General features: G+C 49.3%; 1 protein-coding gene across 1 annotated transcript in view; it reads right to left on the bottom strand.

Moving 5' to 3' along the window:
• The window catches only part of LHX4 (LIM homeobox 4), a 42,218-nt gene that overhangs the window by 23,762 nt on the left and 4,623 nt on the right, over positions 1–13,833 (bottom strand). The window contains exon 2 of the mRNA XM_019428113.2: positions 1,988–2,159. Within this exon, the coding sequence (XP_019283658.1) occupies positions 1,988–2,159 (172 nt within the window). The remainder of the gene's footprint in view (positions 1–1,987; positions 2,160–13,833) is intronic.

Raw genomic sequence — 13,833 nt, 5'->3', positions numbered from 1 at the left:
AGGCCATGCCCCTGGGGTGCCTGGGTGGCTCAGTCGGTTAAGCGTTGGACTTCGGCTCAGGTCATGAACTCGCAGTTTGTGAGTTCGAGCCCCGCGTCAGGCTCTGTGCTGACAGCTTGGAGCCTGCTTCGGATTCTGTGTCTCCCTCTCTCTCTGCCCCTCCTCCCCTCACACTGTCATTCTCTCTCAAAGTTAAATAAACATTTAAAAAAAAAAAAAGGCCATGCCCGGGGAGCTCACTGAGGCTTCCCAAAGGTACATGGACAACCAGGAAGATGGTGCACAGAACTTGGAAGCGGGGACAGCTGACCCGACCCCAAGGCCAGGCCCCGCCTACTGTGTCCTCTTGCCTCTCCTTGCTCACACATTCACCTTCACAGGTGCACACAGGCACACAACGTTCACGCACACGAACACACATGTGATGAGATTCACTCCGTGCGGGGCCTGCAAGAGCCGTGGGGCTTGGCCGGGATGTCACTGAGAAATGAATAATGAATGACTCTGGTTGCCCGCGGGGAAGGATGTAGGAGGAGGGAGCAGAACTGTGTAAATGCCAGAATGAAGGAAGCAAGGCAAGGTTCAGAGGTGAGAGAGCAAAAGGAAGACTGGGAGGACGGAGAGCACGGAAAAGACCTAGAGGGAGAACCAGAGGCCCGGCCCTGAGTCGGAGCCATCAGGAATCTGTTGGATGTGCCTGCGCGCCTACTGACCCTGCCCTCAGGCAGCATATGGGCACTGGCATGAACACACAGGCACGTGTGAGTGCACATGCTCACACGCACACCAAGGGAGAGAGCGGTGCATTTTTGACCCAAGTGTGATGGCGACAATGAGTGTTGCCTTCTGAGCACAAGCCTTGGAGGAAGCCCCAGTAGAAGCCAAGATCACCTTTAATGTGCTTTTCAACTCGTATTGGGCTAATGAAATTTGAGAATCCTCAGAAATTCAAATCACCTGTTCTCTGAAGTTCAACCTTGGCAGGATTTGGGAGAAACATGTCCTGGATCCAGGACTGGCATTTGTCCCCATGTCCCCTCCCTTTGTGCAGAATACATGACCTCTGAAGGAGGCATGCCGCCCCTCTGAGGCTTGCTCATTTGTGCCAAGTGTTTCCAGGCTTTGATGAGCCTCCCCAGAAGCCCCGCCCCCCTCAGCGCACCCCCGTGGGCCACCCACCCTGGGCTCCGCATCACCGATGGACACCTCCCTTCTCTTGTTGTTGGTCTTGCTGTCACCAGGGGGTCCAGGTGAGCTGAGGCACCAGCCTGAGTGCCCCGGGCAACGGGTTCCGGGAGAGAAGCCCCAGACGAAATGCCACAGAAGATAAATTCTAGAAGGTCCCCTCTCCATGACCAGCAGGATTTTTTCTGATGGATCCAACCCCAGAAGGAATTGAGGACAGTCTTAAAAGCTAACACTCAGGTGTCAGGTACTGTCCTACGGACTTTACACATATTGATCCATTCAAAGCTAATAACAGTGAGGTAGGAACTATGATCAGCAGCCACATTTTATAGATAAGTAACCAGAGGCAGAGAGAAGTTAGGTAAGTTGCCCAAGAGCACACAGCTAACAAGGGATTCAAACCCAGTCAAGGGTCTGGGCTCTTAACCGTCACATCAAACTGCCTCTTCATCATGTTTTCATTGAAAGCGATGACACTAACAGAGCCTGGCTTGACCCCGACCAGGAGCAACTCTTCCAAGCCTCTGGGGCCCCCAAGCAGCCACGAAGACTCCTCTAGATTCGAGGTGCAAAACTCAAAGCAGCCACCCTGAAAGTGGCAGGAATGATAGAGCCACGTGGCCCAAGAAACCAACACCAAGAAGGAACATTCCCTTCAGGATTCGCCGGAATCCTTTGTCGGCCCCCCTGCAGAAGTTTGGCTCCAGCCCTCTGCCAGATCTCTCCCCCACCCCCAGCGGGGAGAGGCAGATACAGACCAGGGCATGGGAGGGAGGCTGCACCCTGGGTTCTGGCTTACTTGAAGAAGTCTTCCTTGCAGTAGACGCTCCCGGCCCTGGAGAAGCACCTGTCCGCCAGCTGCATCTGGCAGTCTGCACACTTGAGGCAAGAGCTGTGCCAGTGTCTGTCCAGGACCTTCAGGATGAACTTGTCCAGGATATGCTGGTTGCAGCCGGCACACTGAGGGATCTCTGTGGGGAGAGGAGAGAAAGGCAGAGTGAGCCTTCCACACAGCACGGCTAACCCGACCACCCTGTGTGGATGCCTTCCTGTTCTTCACGATTCATGTCCCACTGGAGGGAAAGGACAGAACCCAAACCCTTAGGGCTGCCACGTATAATTGTGCAGGCTGTGCACTGCACAAAGGTCATTGGTCAACGAGGCACATGGGAACTGAAATCCAATGCACCCAATGTTTCTTATTAGGAGGGGAGATCCTCCCGGGGCCAGAATAATGTTTCTTTTGCAGCTATGTATCCCAGCCGCCTAGCACAGTGCCTGGTACACACGAGTAGCTCCACAGATATGTATCACTACATAAATATTGGATCAAATCCTCTCTAAGAAGCTCACCTCGAAACAGTTCACCTGCTTCTCCCGTGCACTCCAAAATGTCAACAAACCAAATCTCTCCGGAATCCTACATTCTTGATTCATATCATCTTTGTCGGTGTGATATAATTTAAAAGTATTAATGTAAGGGAACTGGCCTCAAAGCACAGGGGACAAAGTTTGAACACATCTATGTAGAAAGAAAGCTCTCTCAAGTTCTAAATCATTTGTGTCTCAAACCTGTAGACAGGCTATGGGGACACTCACTAAATGACATCACCGTGTCGACACACAAATGTCAGTGTTGGGCACGGTAACCCCCCAAGCCCAGTCTGTTCCCCTTTCTGGCCTCAGCAGCTACCAACATTTGCCTGAAAGTCAGACCCACTAGGTGCCTTGCCCTTTGACTCCATTCTCACACCAAAATGCCCCACGGAAACTACAGGAACCACAATGAGACAGAGATGCATGGGTCTGGACATTTGCTACCTGTCCCAGGGCGTATGGCATTTTTTTCTATCTCTGAAGTTTTCCTCTTTGACAAAGAAAATGTTCAACCAACCAGCTACCAAGTTACTTACCAAACAGTTCTGATGTCCCCAGCAAGGTACTAAGCACACAGGACAGCAACAGGAATCTCCAGCAAATAAGGGGGGATGGGTAGGACACAGGGTGGGACCATGGATTCTGGAGCCAGCCTGCCTGAGTTTGAACCCTGGCTCTGCTTTTTTAACCTTCCACAAATTACTTGGCCTCTCCCTCTGCCCGGTTCTCTCATCTGTAACAAGGAGGGCCTGGGGGTGATGATGACAGAAGTCCCTGGGAGGATTGTTATGAAGAGTAAGTGAATCAATACTGTAGGACAGGGCCAGTATCCAGTAGGTGCTCAATAAAGGTTTGCTGTTACTAGGAGATAATTGCAGTAAGTGTGTGTTGTGTGTGGTGCTGCTGTGGCTGAGGGGAAGGAAAGTTAGGGACCCACGTTCATGCGCTTGATCTCATTGATCGAGAATCGCTGCACAGATGTCCCCACGCCCCTGTGGAGGCTCAGATTGTGTCCGCAAGACAGGTAGTGCTCCTCCCACTACAACGACACCCCTGCCTCTCTCCGGGACCATCAGGACTGGCCTCCCTGGAGCAGCAGGAAGAAGTCCAGGAGCAGGGGGCCTTAGCAGTGGAGACGTCTGGATAAGCAGAGAGGAGACTGAGGAGCGAGGGGTGCACGACCAGGGGCTCCCGCCGCGTGACAAGGCCAGCCTGCGAGGGGTGGGGGAGGGGGGACGACTCGTGCAAAGGCGCTCACGCAGCGCGCGGGCGCGGTTTCTCCTGCCCGCGCGTCGGCTTTCGGAGCCGCCACAGCCGCCAAGCCAGGGGCTGGAGGAAGGCGGTGTGTGTGGAGGAGCACTGCTCTGGCACCATTTTGCACGCGAGGGGAGAGAAGACCGAGGCCCTCTCGCACGGAAGTGGCTCGCAGATCGGCAGGAACCCGTGCCCACCAGCCCGTCCCAGGTCCCAGACCGTGTGCAAACCGTCTGCTCGCTGAGCACCGCCGCCCGGGGCCATCGGGGACGCGGGGACACGGCCCGCTAGGGGCATCTTTGTGTGAGCGAACGGCTGAGTCCGAGGGCCGGGTACCCCGCCGGTGCCCGCGATCGAACCCTAGGAGAACCCGGACGGAGAACCGTCCTCTGGGCGCGGGGAGTGCGCCCGCCGGCTCCCTCCCGCACCCCGCCCGGCTCCGGGGCCAGAGGGCGTCGATTCCCACCTAATTGTTGTCTGGCCTTGCCTCCAGGAAAGATACGGCTGTATTTCTCCTGCCGGCCGCAAATGCATGGGGATGAGGGCGAGGATGTGTGCTCATAAAATTTATTTCGAGCTAGGTATCTACCGGGAGCCTTAATATGATGAGTATTCAAGAGAGAATACATTAAGGCTAATGTATGCAGGAAAGGGCTGGCAGGGGAGTTTTAGAGGCTTGGAAACGGAGACAACATCACGTTTAGGAACAACACTAAAAGCAGACAGACAAGCCATCTCAGCCTCCGGCTTGCATGGATGCTCCCTGCTGAGTCCACCTGTGCTGCCCACACTGGGGGTTCTCAGGGGCCTTCGGGCCAAACTGGGGTCCTCGAGTTTGGCAAAAATGTGAGGGCCAAACCAAGGTGATTTTTAAGTTAAAAAACAAAACAAAAACAAAAACAAAAAAAACGTCTCACGCTGTATTCCAATGTAGATTTTGAGAGGGGAGTGGCATTTTTAAAAACCAAAGTAACCTAGAAATGATTTAAGAGATCCCTAATATACCAGTAATGGTAAAACCAGACATCAAGAGCCTGTCGTGAACTCTGCCAGGTCTTGGGTGTATATTACGTCAATAATCTGTACAAATTGGTGAGGAAGGAGTTGTTATCCCCATTTTACAGATGACAAAACTGAGCCTCGGAGAGGCGAAGCAAAGTGCCCCAAGTCCCACAATGGGGTAACGGGGATTTGAACCAGGAGCCTATGCTTAAGGTTGGCTAAACCCAACCTGAGAGCGGGAGGGATCTGGACATGCCTCACCTGGCTGGCTCTACCCTGTCATTTTATGGAGGGGAAATGGAGGCAGAGAGGTAGTCTCAAAGCTGCTCTGTGTCCAGTGACAAGGGAGTAGATGAGCCGCTGGCCTCTGTTGCTTCTTAACAATTGGGCAGATGGAAATGTTTGAGACATAGATTTAGATCCTTTGGACAGAGGATGCATGTGTTGTATGGGACGGACACCGAATGCCCCGAGGGTGGGAAGTAGGAGCCCCTGTCCTGCTGATCCCCTCCACCCAGCTGCAAGGTGCCAGCTTGTTGATGGCATCTGTCAAGTTCAGATTCATCCCTGCCTGTGAGGGGGTGGAGACTTGTGAACTCAGATCCCACACTTCAGGTGACAGCACTCCATGTAATTATTTTGATTAGTGTGAAATGTAAGCTATCTAGAAATTTTTCTAGGAGCAACAACACGAGCCTTTTTTAAAACCTACAATAAATTATTATTTTTAAATTCAGAGAGCCTGAACAGGACAGAGATTATGTAGGTCTCGTACCAGAAATTAAGTTGTAACCAAAATTTCCAAGGAGCCAGAAGATTTCCAAATCCCCAGTAAATTCGACGTACTTTTTATGCGGTGTTTGACATCACAAAATTCCACCTTCAAAACTGGTATTTAAGCAGGCCCTTGGAGTCACTAAGACAAAATTTAATCTATAAACTCAGTTCCTGATTATGAAGAGTCATCTCATTTGAAATGAAAATTTTATCTTATCCACACACAAGTGTTCTTTGGTGATGCTCTCTGCTGGGACTCTGCGGAGAGGAAGCTTGGTCACACAAAGACAACAAAGCCCGTGGAACAGCCAAGGAATCTGGGGAGATGCTGGATCACACAGTACAATATACTCCCCATCGGCGAGGCCCAGAATCTTCTGTCAGTCCTACAGAGTGACATGGCTCAAAGCACAGACCTAAACACAGGTAGAGCAGCTGTATAGACAAGAAGGCTTGCCTTGACACACTTGCTCGCCATGCAGACACCTGCACCCACACTCACATAAACACATATGCACAGTCAGATATACACACATATTCGCACCTACTTAACAGTATACACACAGACACACATGACACAAACACACATATGCGTCCTAACACACATAGAGAAACACACACAACCAGAAATGAACAAAGATACACCCTGAGACATACACAAAGGCACTCACACATACCACATTCACATAGACGCACAGACATACACATCGTTGCATATACTTAGACACACACTTTTAACACACACACTCGCGGGTACACAAGCACACGTACACCACAGTACTTACACAGAGTCACACATACACATAAACCTGCACACACACGCTTCCTCACACACAGGCTGAGGCATCGCCGTCCTGGAAAAAAGCCAATTCTTCCGAAGTCGAGCTCTGTCTATGGAAAGGAAGCCATCTCTGAATAAGGGAGCTGTCCAACCTCGAGGCCGTGAGGAAAGCGGGCAGTGAGTGATACAGGAAGCTAGGGCGAAGTAGAAACGTTTTGTTCAACTATTCTTTTAGAAAACTCTTGGGAGAATTTGAAAGTTTTCTGTTCTGCTTGGAGTTTAGATCTTCAAATCTTTGGGTCTGCCAAACTGTTTATAATAAATCCCAGATCACAGTCTGCTAGACCTGGGTTCAGATCGGAGTCTACCATATATATGATCTTGGCCAAATTGTTTACAGTCTTTGAGCCCCAGTTTCCTGACCTGGAAAACAGAGATGATAACACAGTCTCTCAGGGTTGCTGTGTGATCACATCAGAGAATGAGTATAAAACACCTGGCCCCATAATACCATTGTCCAAGCTCAATGGCAGCTCCCTTTTCCATTCTCCCATGGCCAGTTGCCAACAAGATGAATTTATATACTTAAAGTACATTAAAATTATTTCATGTTTCATTATTTCTCAATATAATCTCCCCCTCCATCAATACCCTCCCCACACACAAAACACTCAAAACTCTCCTCCATCCCCTTAGTTCTAAAGCATCTGGAAGATGTATACCCCTTTCTAATCAACATAATCTCGGAGTATAAATAGCAGATAATGCAACATTACAAGGTTAAGTCTATTTGGCATAAAGAAATCTGGCAGACTCTTTTCTCCATAAAATTAGGGCAAATTTGCCAGACCTTGGTGCCCTCCCCATATGTCAATGGTGAGAACAGGGAGGCTAGGACCCCCCAACCAGCTGAGCTCACTCCACTTCTGCTGTAATGTATGCAGGTAAGAGTGGATTGAGTCCAAATTAACAACTGAGGATTTGAGTATTTTTCTTGGAGATATCTAAATGCCCAATGGAAAAGTGACTATTTCTTATTTGATAAGAAATGGCTAAAAACCTTTTCTTGGCCCATAACCTTAATCTACTTCTTCATGAAGGGAGCTTATAAAACCCATAACATGATGCCCAGCCCTCAAATCACCTAAAGTCCTGTGGCATGGGCATGACGGGCTTATTTTTCAGAGTGGCGCATCCGAAGATGGATTCCATTTGAAATCCCCAAATTCCTCCATTAGTGAAGTTTTAGAAAACTGGGAAGTCGGGGAGGTCAGTCGAAAGGTCTGATGTGGTCTGTGGTGGACCAAATTGCCCCCCTACAACTCCCCCTCTCCATGACATATAAAAAGTATTGTGCATTTTTATTCCCCACTCACGTTTCTTCATTTCCAAGAAACTGCTCTCAAGGAACCAGGGGCCACCCTGAAACATTTTGGAGACGATTTGCGTGTGTTTGTTTGATCGATTTTAATTCTTTGAAAAATGGTGTTTTCTATCTCTCATCATGAAAGAACAACAACATTTTTTCCACCAAAGAGACTAAGGCTAGAAAACCACACTTGACAATAACTTCTAAAATGTATTGAAGAAAGTGCATCTTTCCGGGAAAATGAATTGGAATTTCAGATAGTTCTATCGGAACCATAATGCTGATGAATATCTTAATATTTTAAAACTAAGTTATTGTGTGCTATTAGGAATAATGTTCATTTAACCATGCCCTCAGATCATGCCCCCAGATCAGATTAATATTTCTTAAAATTTGGACTTTGATGTTTCACCTTGGAGTTCCACGAGACTTTTTGACTGCCCTTTGGACAGAGTCCCTCTTTTTGTTTCACAATCTGACTTAACACCCTCATGCTCATGCCAAGGTGTCCCCGGCTTCTTTCAGGATAGGGGGCCAGCGTCTGTGGGAGACGCTTCTGGGGCTCCCGGGACACTCCCAGTAGGCTCGGCCCCTCTTGGGACACCCAGGAGCACTCCAGCCAGTGAGGGCAGTACCATCTGCCAGTTGGGAACATCCTGGTCTTTAAGACTGCCCCAGCTCTGAACTTTGTCAAGTATTTGCAAATCTGCTTGCGCATTTACTCTTCCCAGAAACCCAGTAAAAGTGAGCATCTACACTTGAAAGAGCTTCCCTAAAGGGACACAGTTGGGGACACAAACTGTGGGGACACAAACTGGAGCTAGAGGCTTCTTTTCGTCTGGGACGGGTTCTGGAGCTGACTGAAGACCAAGGCTTCTAACACAAAAGCCAGTGGCTTTCGCTCCAAACCCTTTTGCTCCAAACTCCAGAAGGGAGTGGTTTTTGAGCTCATCTTAAATAACATTTGGCCGATATATGTTTCCAAAAATACATGATTTTGTTTATATTTGTTAAGTTTCTTTACTGACTTAAAACTGAAAAAAAGAAGCCAAATAGGACTTAAAGAAAACACACATACAAGTGAAATACTGTGCAAAAATATTGTTTTTCTTAGAATTCTCCATTCCTTCCCCACATATAAAGGGGAGAAAACAACAGTCAATGAATGGTAAACATTGCTGCCCATTATCAAAGGTTCCCAGAGTAAGAAGGAAGATGGTTTTAAAAAGGCAGGTTAGGGAAAGTCCGCTCTGTGGGGGCTTATTGATTTAGTCTGGGAGTGACTAATTCTAAAGTGTATCGACATATGACCACAGGACATACCAGGCATGGGACCATGCCTGCCAAAACTCAAGGCCAGCTTCTGGAATCTCCAACTCTAAGAATTCTAACAGTGGTAGAGTTAAAATTAAATTAATTAAAAGTTCTAGTACTGGATACACATTTCAAAAATAAAGCTTTTCAATTCAAAGTTGCCACCACCACCACTGACAGGAAAATCCTGTTTTCTGGTCCCAACTCCCCTTTTAAATCACCTGACAATTGTGGTGGAAGGAACCGAGGACTAATTCATCTATGCAGTCCACGAACAGGAGGTCCAGGATGCAGTTTTATATGACAAATCATGACTCTGTGTGTCTGGGCTCCCCCCCCCCCCCCCCCCCGGTGTCCTGGCTCTTTATTTCCCATCCTCCTATTAAGGACAATTTGTTTTTACTGAACAATTTATAGCTTCCTTTTTTTTTTTTTTTCATATTTTCCCCTATTCTGAACCCATGCATGTTAAAGAGACCATAACATAAATTTCCCAAATATTTTATACATTTCTTCATAACTTAGTAAGAATTATCTCATAAACAACACAACTGAAGCATAAAATTCCAATATTAATTCTTCAAAACTTAAGAAGCAAAGGTGCATTGGACATTGTAGTATTTTGTGATGGCAGTGAACTTAGAGCCACAACAATCCTGAGAAAACCTTAATTAAAAAAAAACCCTGGTATTGCATTTAAGGTAAATCATATTCTGTATTATAATTATATTTGCTTATATACTTAAAAAATACATCAACCTTCAAATGGGTCATCTCATTTCTAGTTTTTCCGTGTGTGTGTGTGTGTGTGTGTGTGTGTGTGTGTGTGGACAAATGACGAACAACTAGAAAAAAGTCAGAAAAGCTTTCTCATATCAGAAATGATCACACCTAATGTTTTTTCCCTCCGCTCCTCTTTCAAAATCCTTCCCCCACCCAGATCCTATTTGTTTCCTTTGGTGGTTTGGGGTCCCTTTGACTACCTCTTTTGTTCTTTTTCTGCTCAGGCAGCTCAGAAAACAGTAACCTCTTCAATATATAAACATCAGATTCAAGAAATATCCTGGAGACAATCTCGATGTTACCATTTTAAGGCTGAATGTGGATCACATTTTAATAGAAGGAGTCCTGTAGTAAATAAAATACATAATGTAGATATGTATCTGCAGGTGTGGGATTATGTTCTAAATTAAATATTGACACAGAAATAACATTCTTCAGTAGGATATTGGATATTCTCAGTAATTGCAAATAAAACAGAAAAAGCCCATTAAACCATGACTGGCAGTCTACGGAAACGCTGTAGGCACATCTCTATTTCCACTCTATCTTCACATTTAGTCATTGCTAAATCTCCACAATGTATTTTTCTGATGTCTCATTCCGGAGCGGTATTCCATATGTTTGGCAATCTCTCCCTCATAACAAGAAACTTTCAATTAATTTGGCTGCAAGTTTTGTCTCTGTTAAGCCATTCCCAGAACCAATCCCTTAACCCTCTAACATTATAATTAAAGTAAATTATACTTTAAAGGCATTTGGGGGTGAGATACCACAGTAAAACATCTGTGGCTAGCCCCAGACTGTCGGAGGGAGGGCAGAGGGGAGGGTGGGGAAATCTGAGAAAAGATATCCACCAAAATAACAACAGGATTTAGATTTGCCTCCCAAGATGATTTTCCAATCCGCCGTTCATACAGTTCACCCGAAGTACATTTTCCGAGGGAGAATCAATTCTAATTTTGCCAATTAAACCCAACCTGTCCACCTACTTCCAACAGTAGTGCCTCACAATGGTTGATGTGTGCTCCATTTTGATCAGGGCTCCTATAGAGCTTAGGACCTGAAAAAAGGTAAAATCTCATCTCACAGCAGCCTCTGTTTCAGGTGACTTTTCCCTACCATAAACAACAATAGCCCAGCTGCAAGGAGGCTTTGGCTCTGGACCCAGAAACTACCCTGCCTCCAAACACTACGAAAAAGAAGGTAAGGGATCCCACCACCCTGCAGCCGGTCAGAGAGTCAACCCCCAATAAACCCCCTGTGCTGTGAATTCATGCCCGTACCAGAGACCTCACAAAAGAAGGAAGGAAGAACTGAGGAAGGGAAGAAAGGAAGAAGAGAAAGAGAATGAGAATGAAGGCAGACATGTAAGCCACGATGGGATTTCACTAAAAGCAGTAGACCCTGTTTGTTTGCTCACATCTGTGCCGTGGGCCTTGTTAACACTCATTCTAAGAGGGCAAAAAAGGCAGAAAATCATTACAAAAGTAAACTTGAACCCTTCCCCCTCCCGCCCCCACCATCTCCAACCCCAGTATCTGGTTCTACCACCGCAAACTGCTGGTCCAGTCCGTTTCCAACCTTGCTTCCAAAGTAGGTGGTATTATTCCTTTCACCCTGTCAACAGCTAAACTGGCTCCGAGTTTCTATGCATTCCGAAGCTTCTCGGCTCTAATCCTGATAAATTTCCCTAAATGAAAGCAATGATACAAGGACCCTCCATCGAAGGCCACCAACCCTCCCCAACCACAACTCTTCAATTTGGAGGAGACTAGTTTCCCAGCCAGAGAAATCCACCAAATATCCATCCTTGCTGACCAAAACAAGAGGCTCAAAGCAGTCTTTTTTAACAACCGGAGGGAAAGGTTAGTCCCTGTTAACTAATTTTCCATCCCTGGAGAATTGCAGGTGCAACCCTCCTCCCCTTCCTCCAGAGCTGCCTCCTCAGCAAGGGTGTCTCTCTGGGTTCTGCCTGCTAATGCGGTGCTAAGTACTCACTAATTGACTGTAGCACACAGTGAACGGGCATGAAATCCGAGGCAAATGGGAAGCTAGGACAATGGGCATATTAGGACTTGAGGCTGTCTACACCTGGTCAGCAGGGGTCAGCAGGTCAGTGTTCAGAACCTAAGACGCCCCCCCGTGGGCCGTGTTTTGTCTACTCACTGGAAAGAAATTGTTTTGCCGGCTCCCTGCCTCCCTCGACCCCCACCTCACCTCCAGGAGGACTCGATTTTTAAAAAACGGACCGTGGTATTTTCAGGGCTGTAGGCGGTCTCCAAGCCGGCTTGAGGACTAGCGTTGGTCTAATCCCCAGAGCACTCAGACAACATTCTTGCCTTAACCCCCCCGCTTTGTTTCTGGCGTGTCTAGAGGAAGGTACACCTAGCATTTGGTCTTCCTTCAACTTCCTGTAGTTCCCGGTTTTATCCCGTCCCGGCTTGGCTAATAATTCCTCTCCTTCCTGATTAGTTTCACCCTTCAGATCCCTTTAAAGGATATTCACTCTGCCGTCTAAAAAAACAAACAAAAAAAAGTCCCGTCCTGGATGAAGCCAACCTCTGAGGGCCCCAGACTGAAGCCGGCGCTGGGCTCCCGCCCGCCGCGGCTTCCGCCGAAAGGCAGGTGCAGCCTGCGGCCGGCGCCCTTGCGCCTTTCCCGACACACTGTGGCACCAACTACACCTCCAGGTCGAATTTAATTTACTTCATCAGCTGCCCAGGTAGAGGCCTCATCTCCCTTGAGCCCGCCACGTTTCGAGGGCTCGTCGAGGTCCGCTAAGTGCTGGGAACAGGGCCCGGAGCCGAGGCTCGAAGGCGGGCACGGCGCTCTGGGTGCCCGGACCTCGCGGACCCGCTGGCTGCCTCCAGGATCCGTGCTGGAGGAGCCGCTCCCCAAATAGGAAAAAAAAAAAAAAAAAAAAAAATCCTTTCCAAGGATTAAAGTCCTGGAAAGGCTTGAGCCGCTGGAGTTGGAGTTTAGTTTTGTCTTCCCAAATGCTTGCTGAGAAATGAGTATGGGGAGAAAGAGAAGTTTCGGGCGTCCCTCGGCTGGGCACGCAGTCGACGCTCCCGCCTACCGCGCCTTTCCCCGCGGGCAGTCCTGCCTCCGCTCCAAAGGGGAGCGGGAACCGGGTCGCGGGCTTGGCCAGTCCCGGCTCGCTCCGGCCCGCTCAGGATAGTCAACCGAGAAACGGACCCGGCAAGGTGGGATAGTGAAAGGGCCAAGGCGCGGGAACGCCGAATGAGGCGCGCAGTGGAGACAGAGGTCGTCCGCCCCTTGCCCCCTTCGCAGCCACGGCCTCTGTCTCGGGCTGCGGGACGTGGCGCGCGCAAAGCTGGCTCCCCCAGAAAGGCCGTCCTGTCCGCACTGGCTTCCACTAGCAAGCCCTCCAACATCCAGGGCAAGCGTCGGGTGAGCGCACAGCACCCGCAGGTGCGCGGCAAACGCCTGTTGAAGGAATGTATCGCCAGTTTCCTGGGCCACCCAGGCTTGCGCCTACCCGCGGGGCGGAGGAGCTCTGCCCTGGTCGCGCCGGGGTCACGCAGGTCGCGCTCCCAGACCCGAGGACGCCGCTCCCGCCCAGCCCCGCCTGGCGCTGGTTTTCCACGAGCCCGCACTGCGGCCAAGCGAGGAAACAACTCGAGTTAGGTCCTGCTGCCTCTTCTGAGTCCCGACTTCCCATCTTCCCCGGACACTGGGGACCGCTCATTGCAGACCTTCGCCCCTCACCCGCCCTGGCTGCCCGCTCCTTGTCCGGGTGAAATCGTTAATTCTGATCCCTGAGCGCACTGGGGTCGCGCGCTGCCAAGGAGGGCTCCCCTCCGCCTTCACTGTCCTCTCTGATCCAGACGGTGGAACGCGGGAGGCCAGAGCCCAATCGCCCCTCGGGTGTCCTCGGCCACCCGCCTCCGAAAACGAGGCGCCGCCGTGGTCACCCGGCTTTCTCCAAATTCCCTTCTGGGCGGTGCGAAGCTCTGGCCCGAGG

This window comes from Panthera pardus, unplaced genomic scaffold (genome assembly GCF_024362965.1).
Source record: "Panthera pardus isolate Hobbes unplaced genomic scaffold, ASM2436296v1 HiC_scaffold_21, whole genome shotgun sequence".
Classification (NCBI taxonomy): Eukaryota; Metazoa; Chordata; class Mammalia; order Carnivora; family Felidae; genus Panthera; species Panthera pardus.
This window is presented reverse-complemented; position numbering and strand designations above follow the sequence as displayed.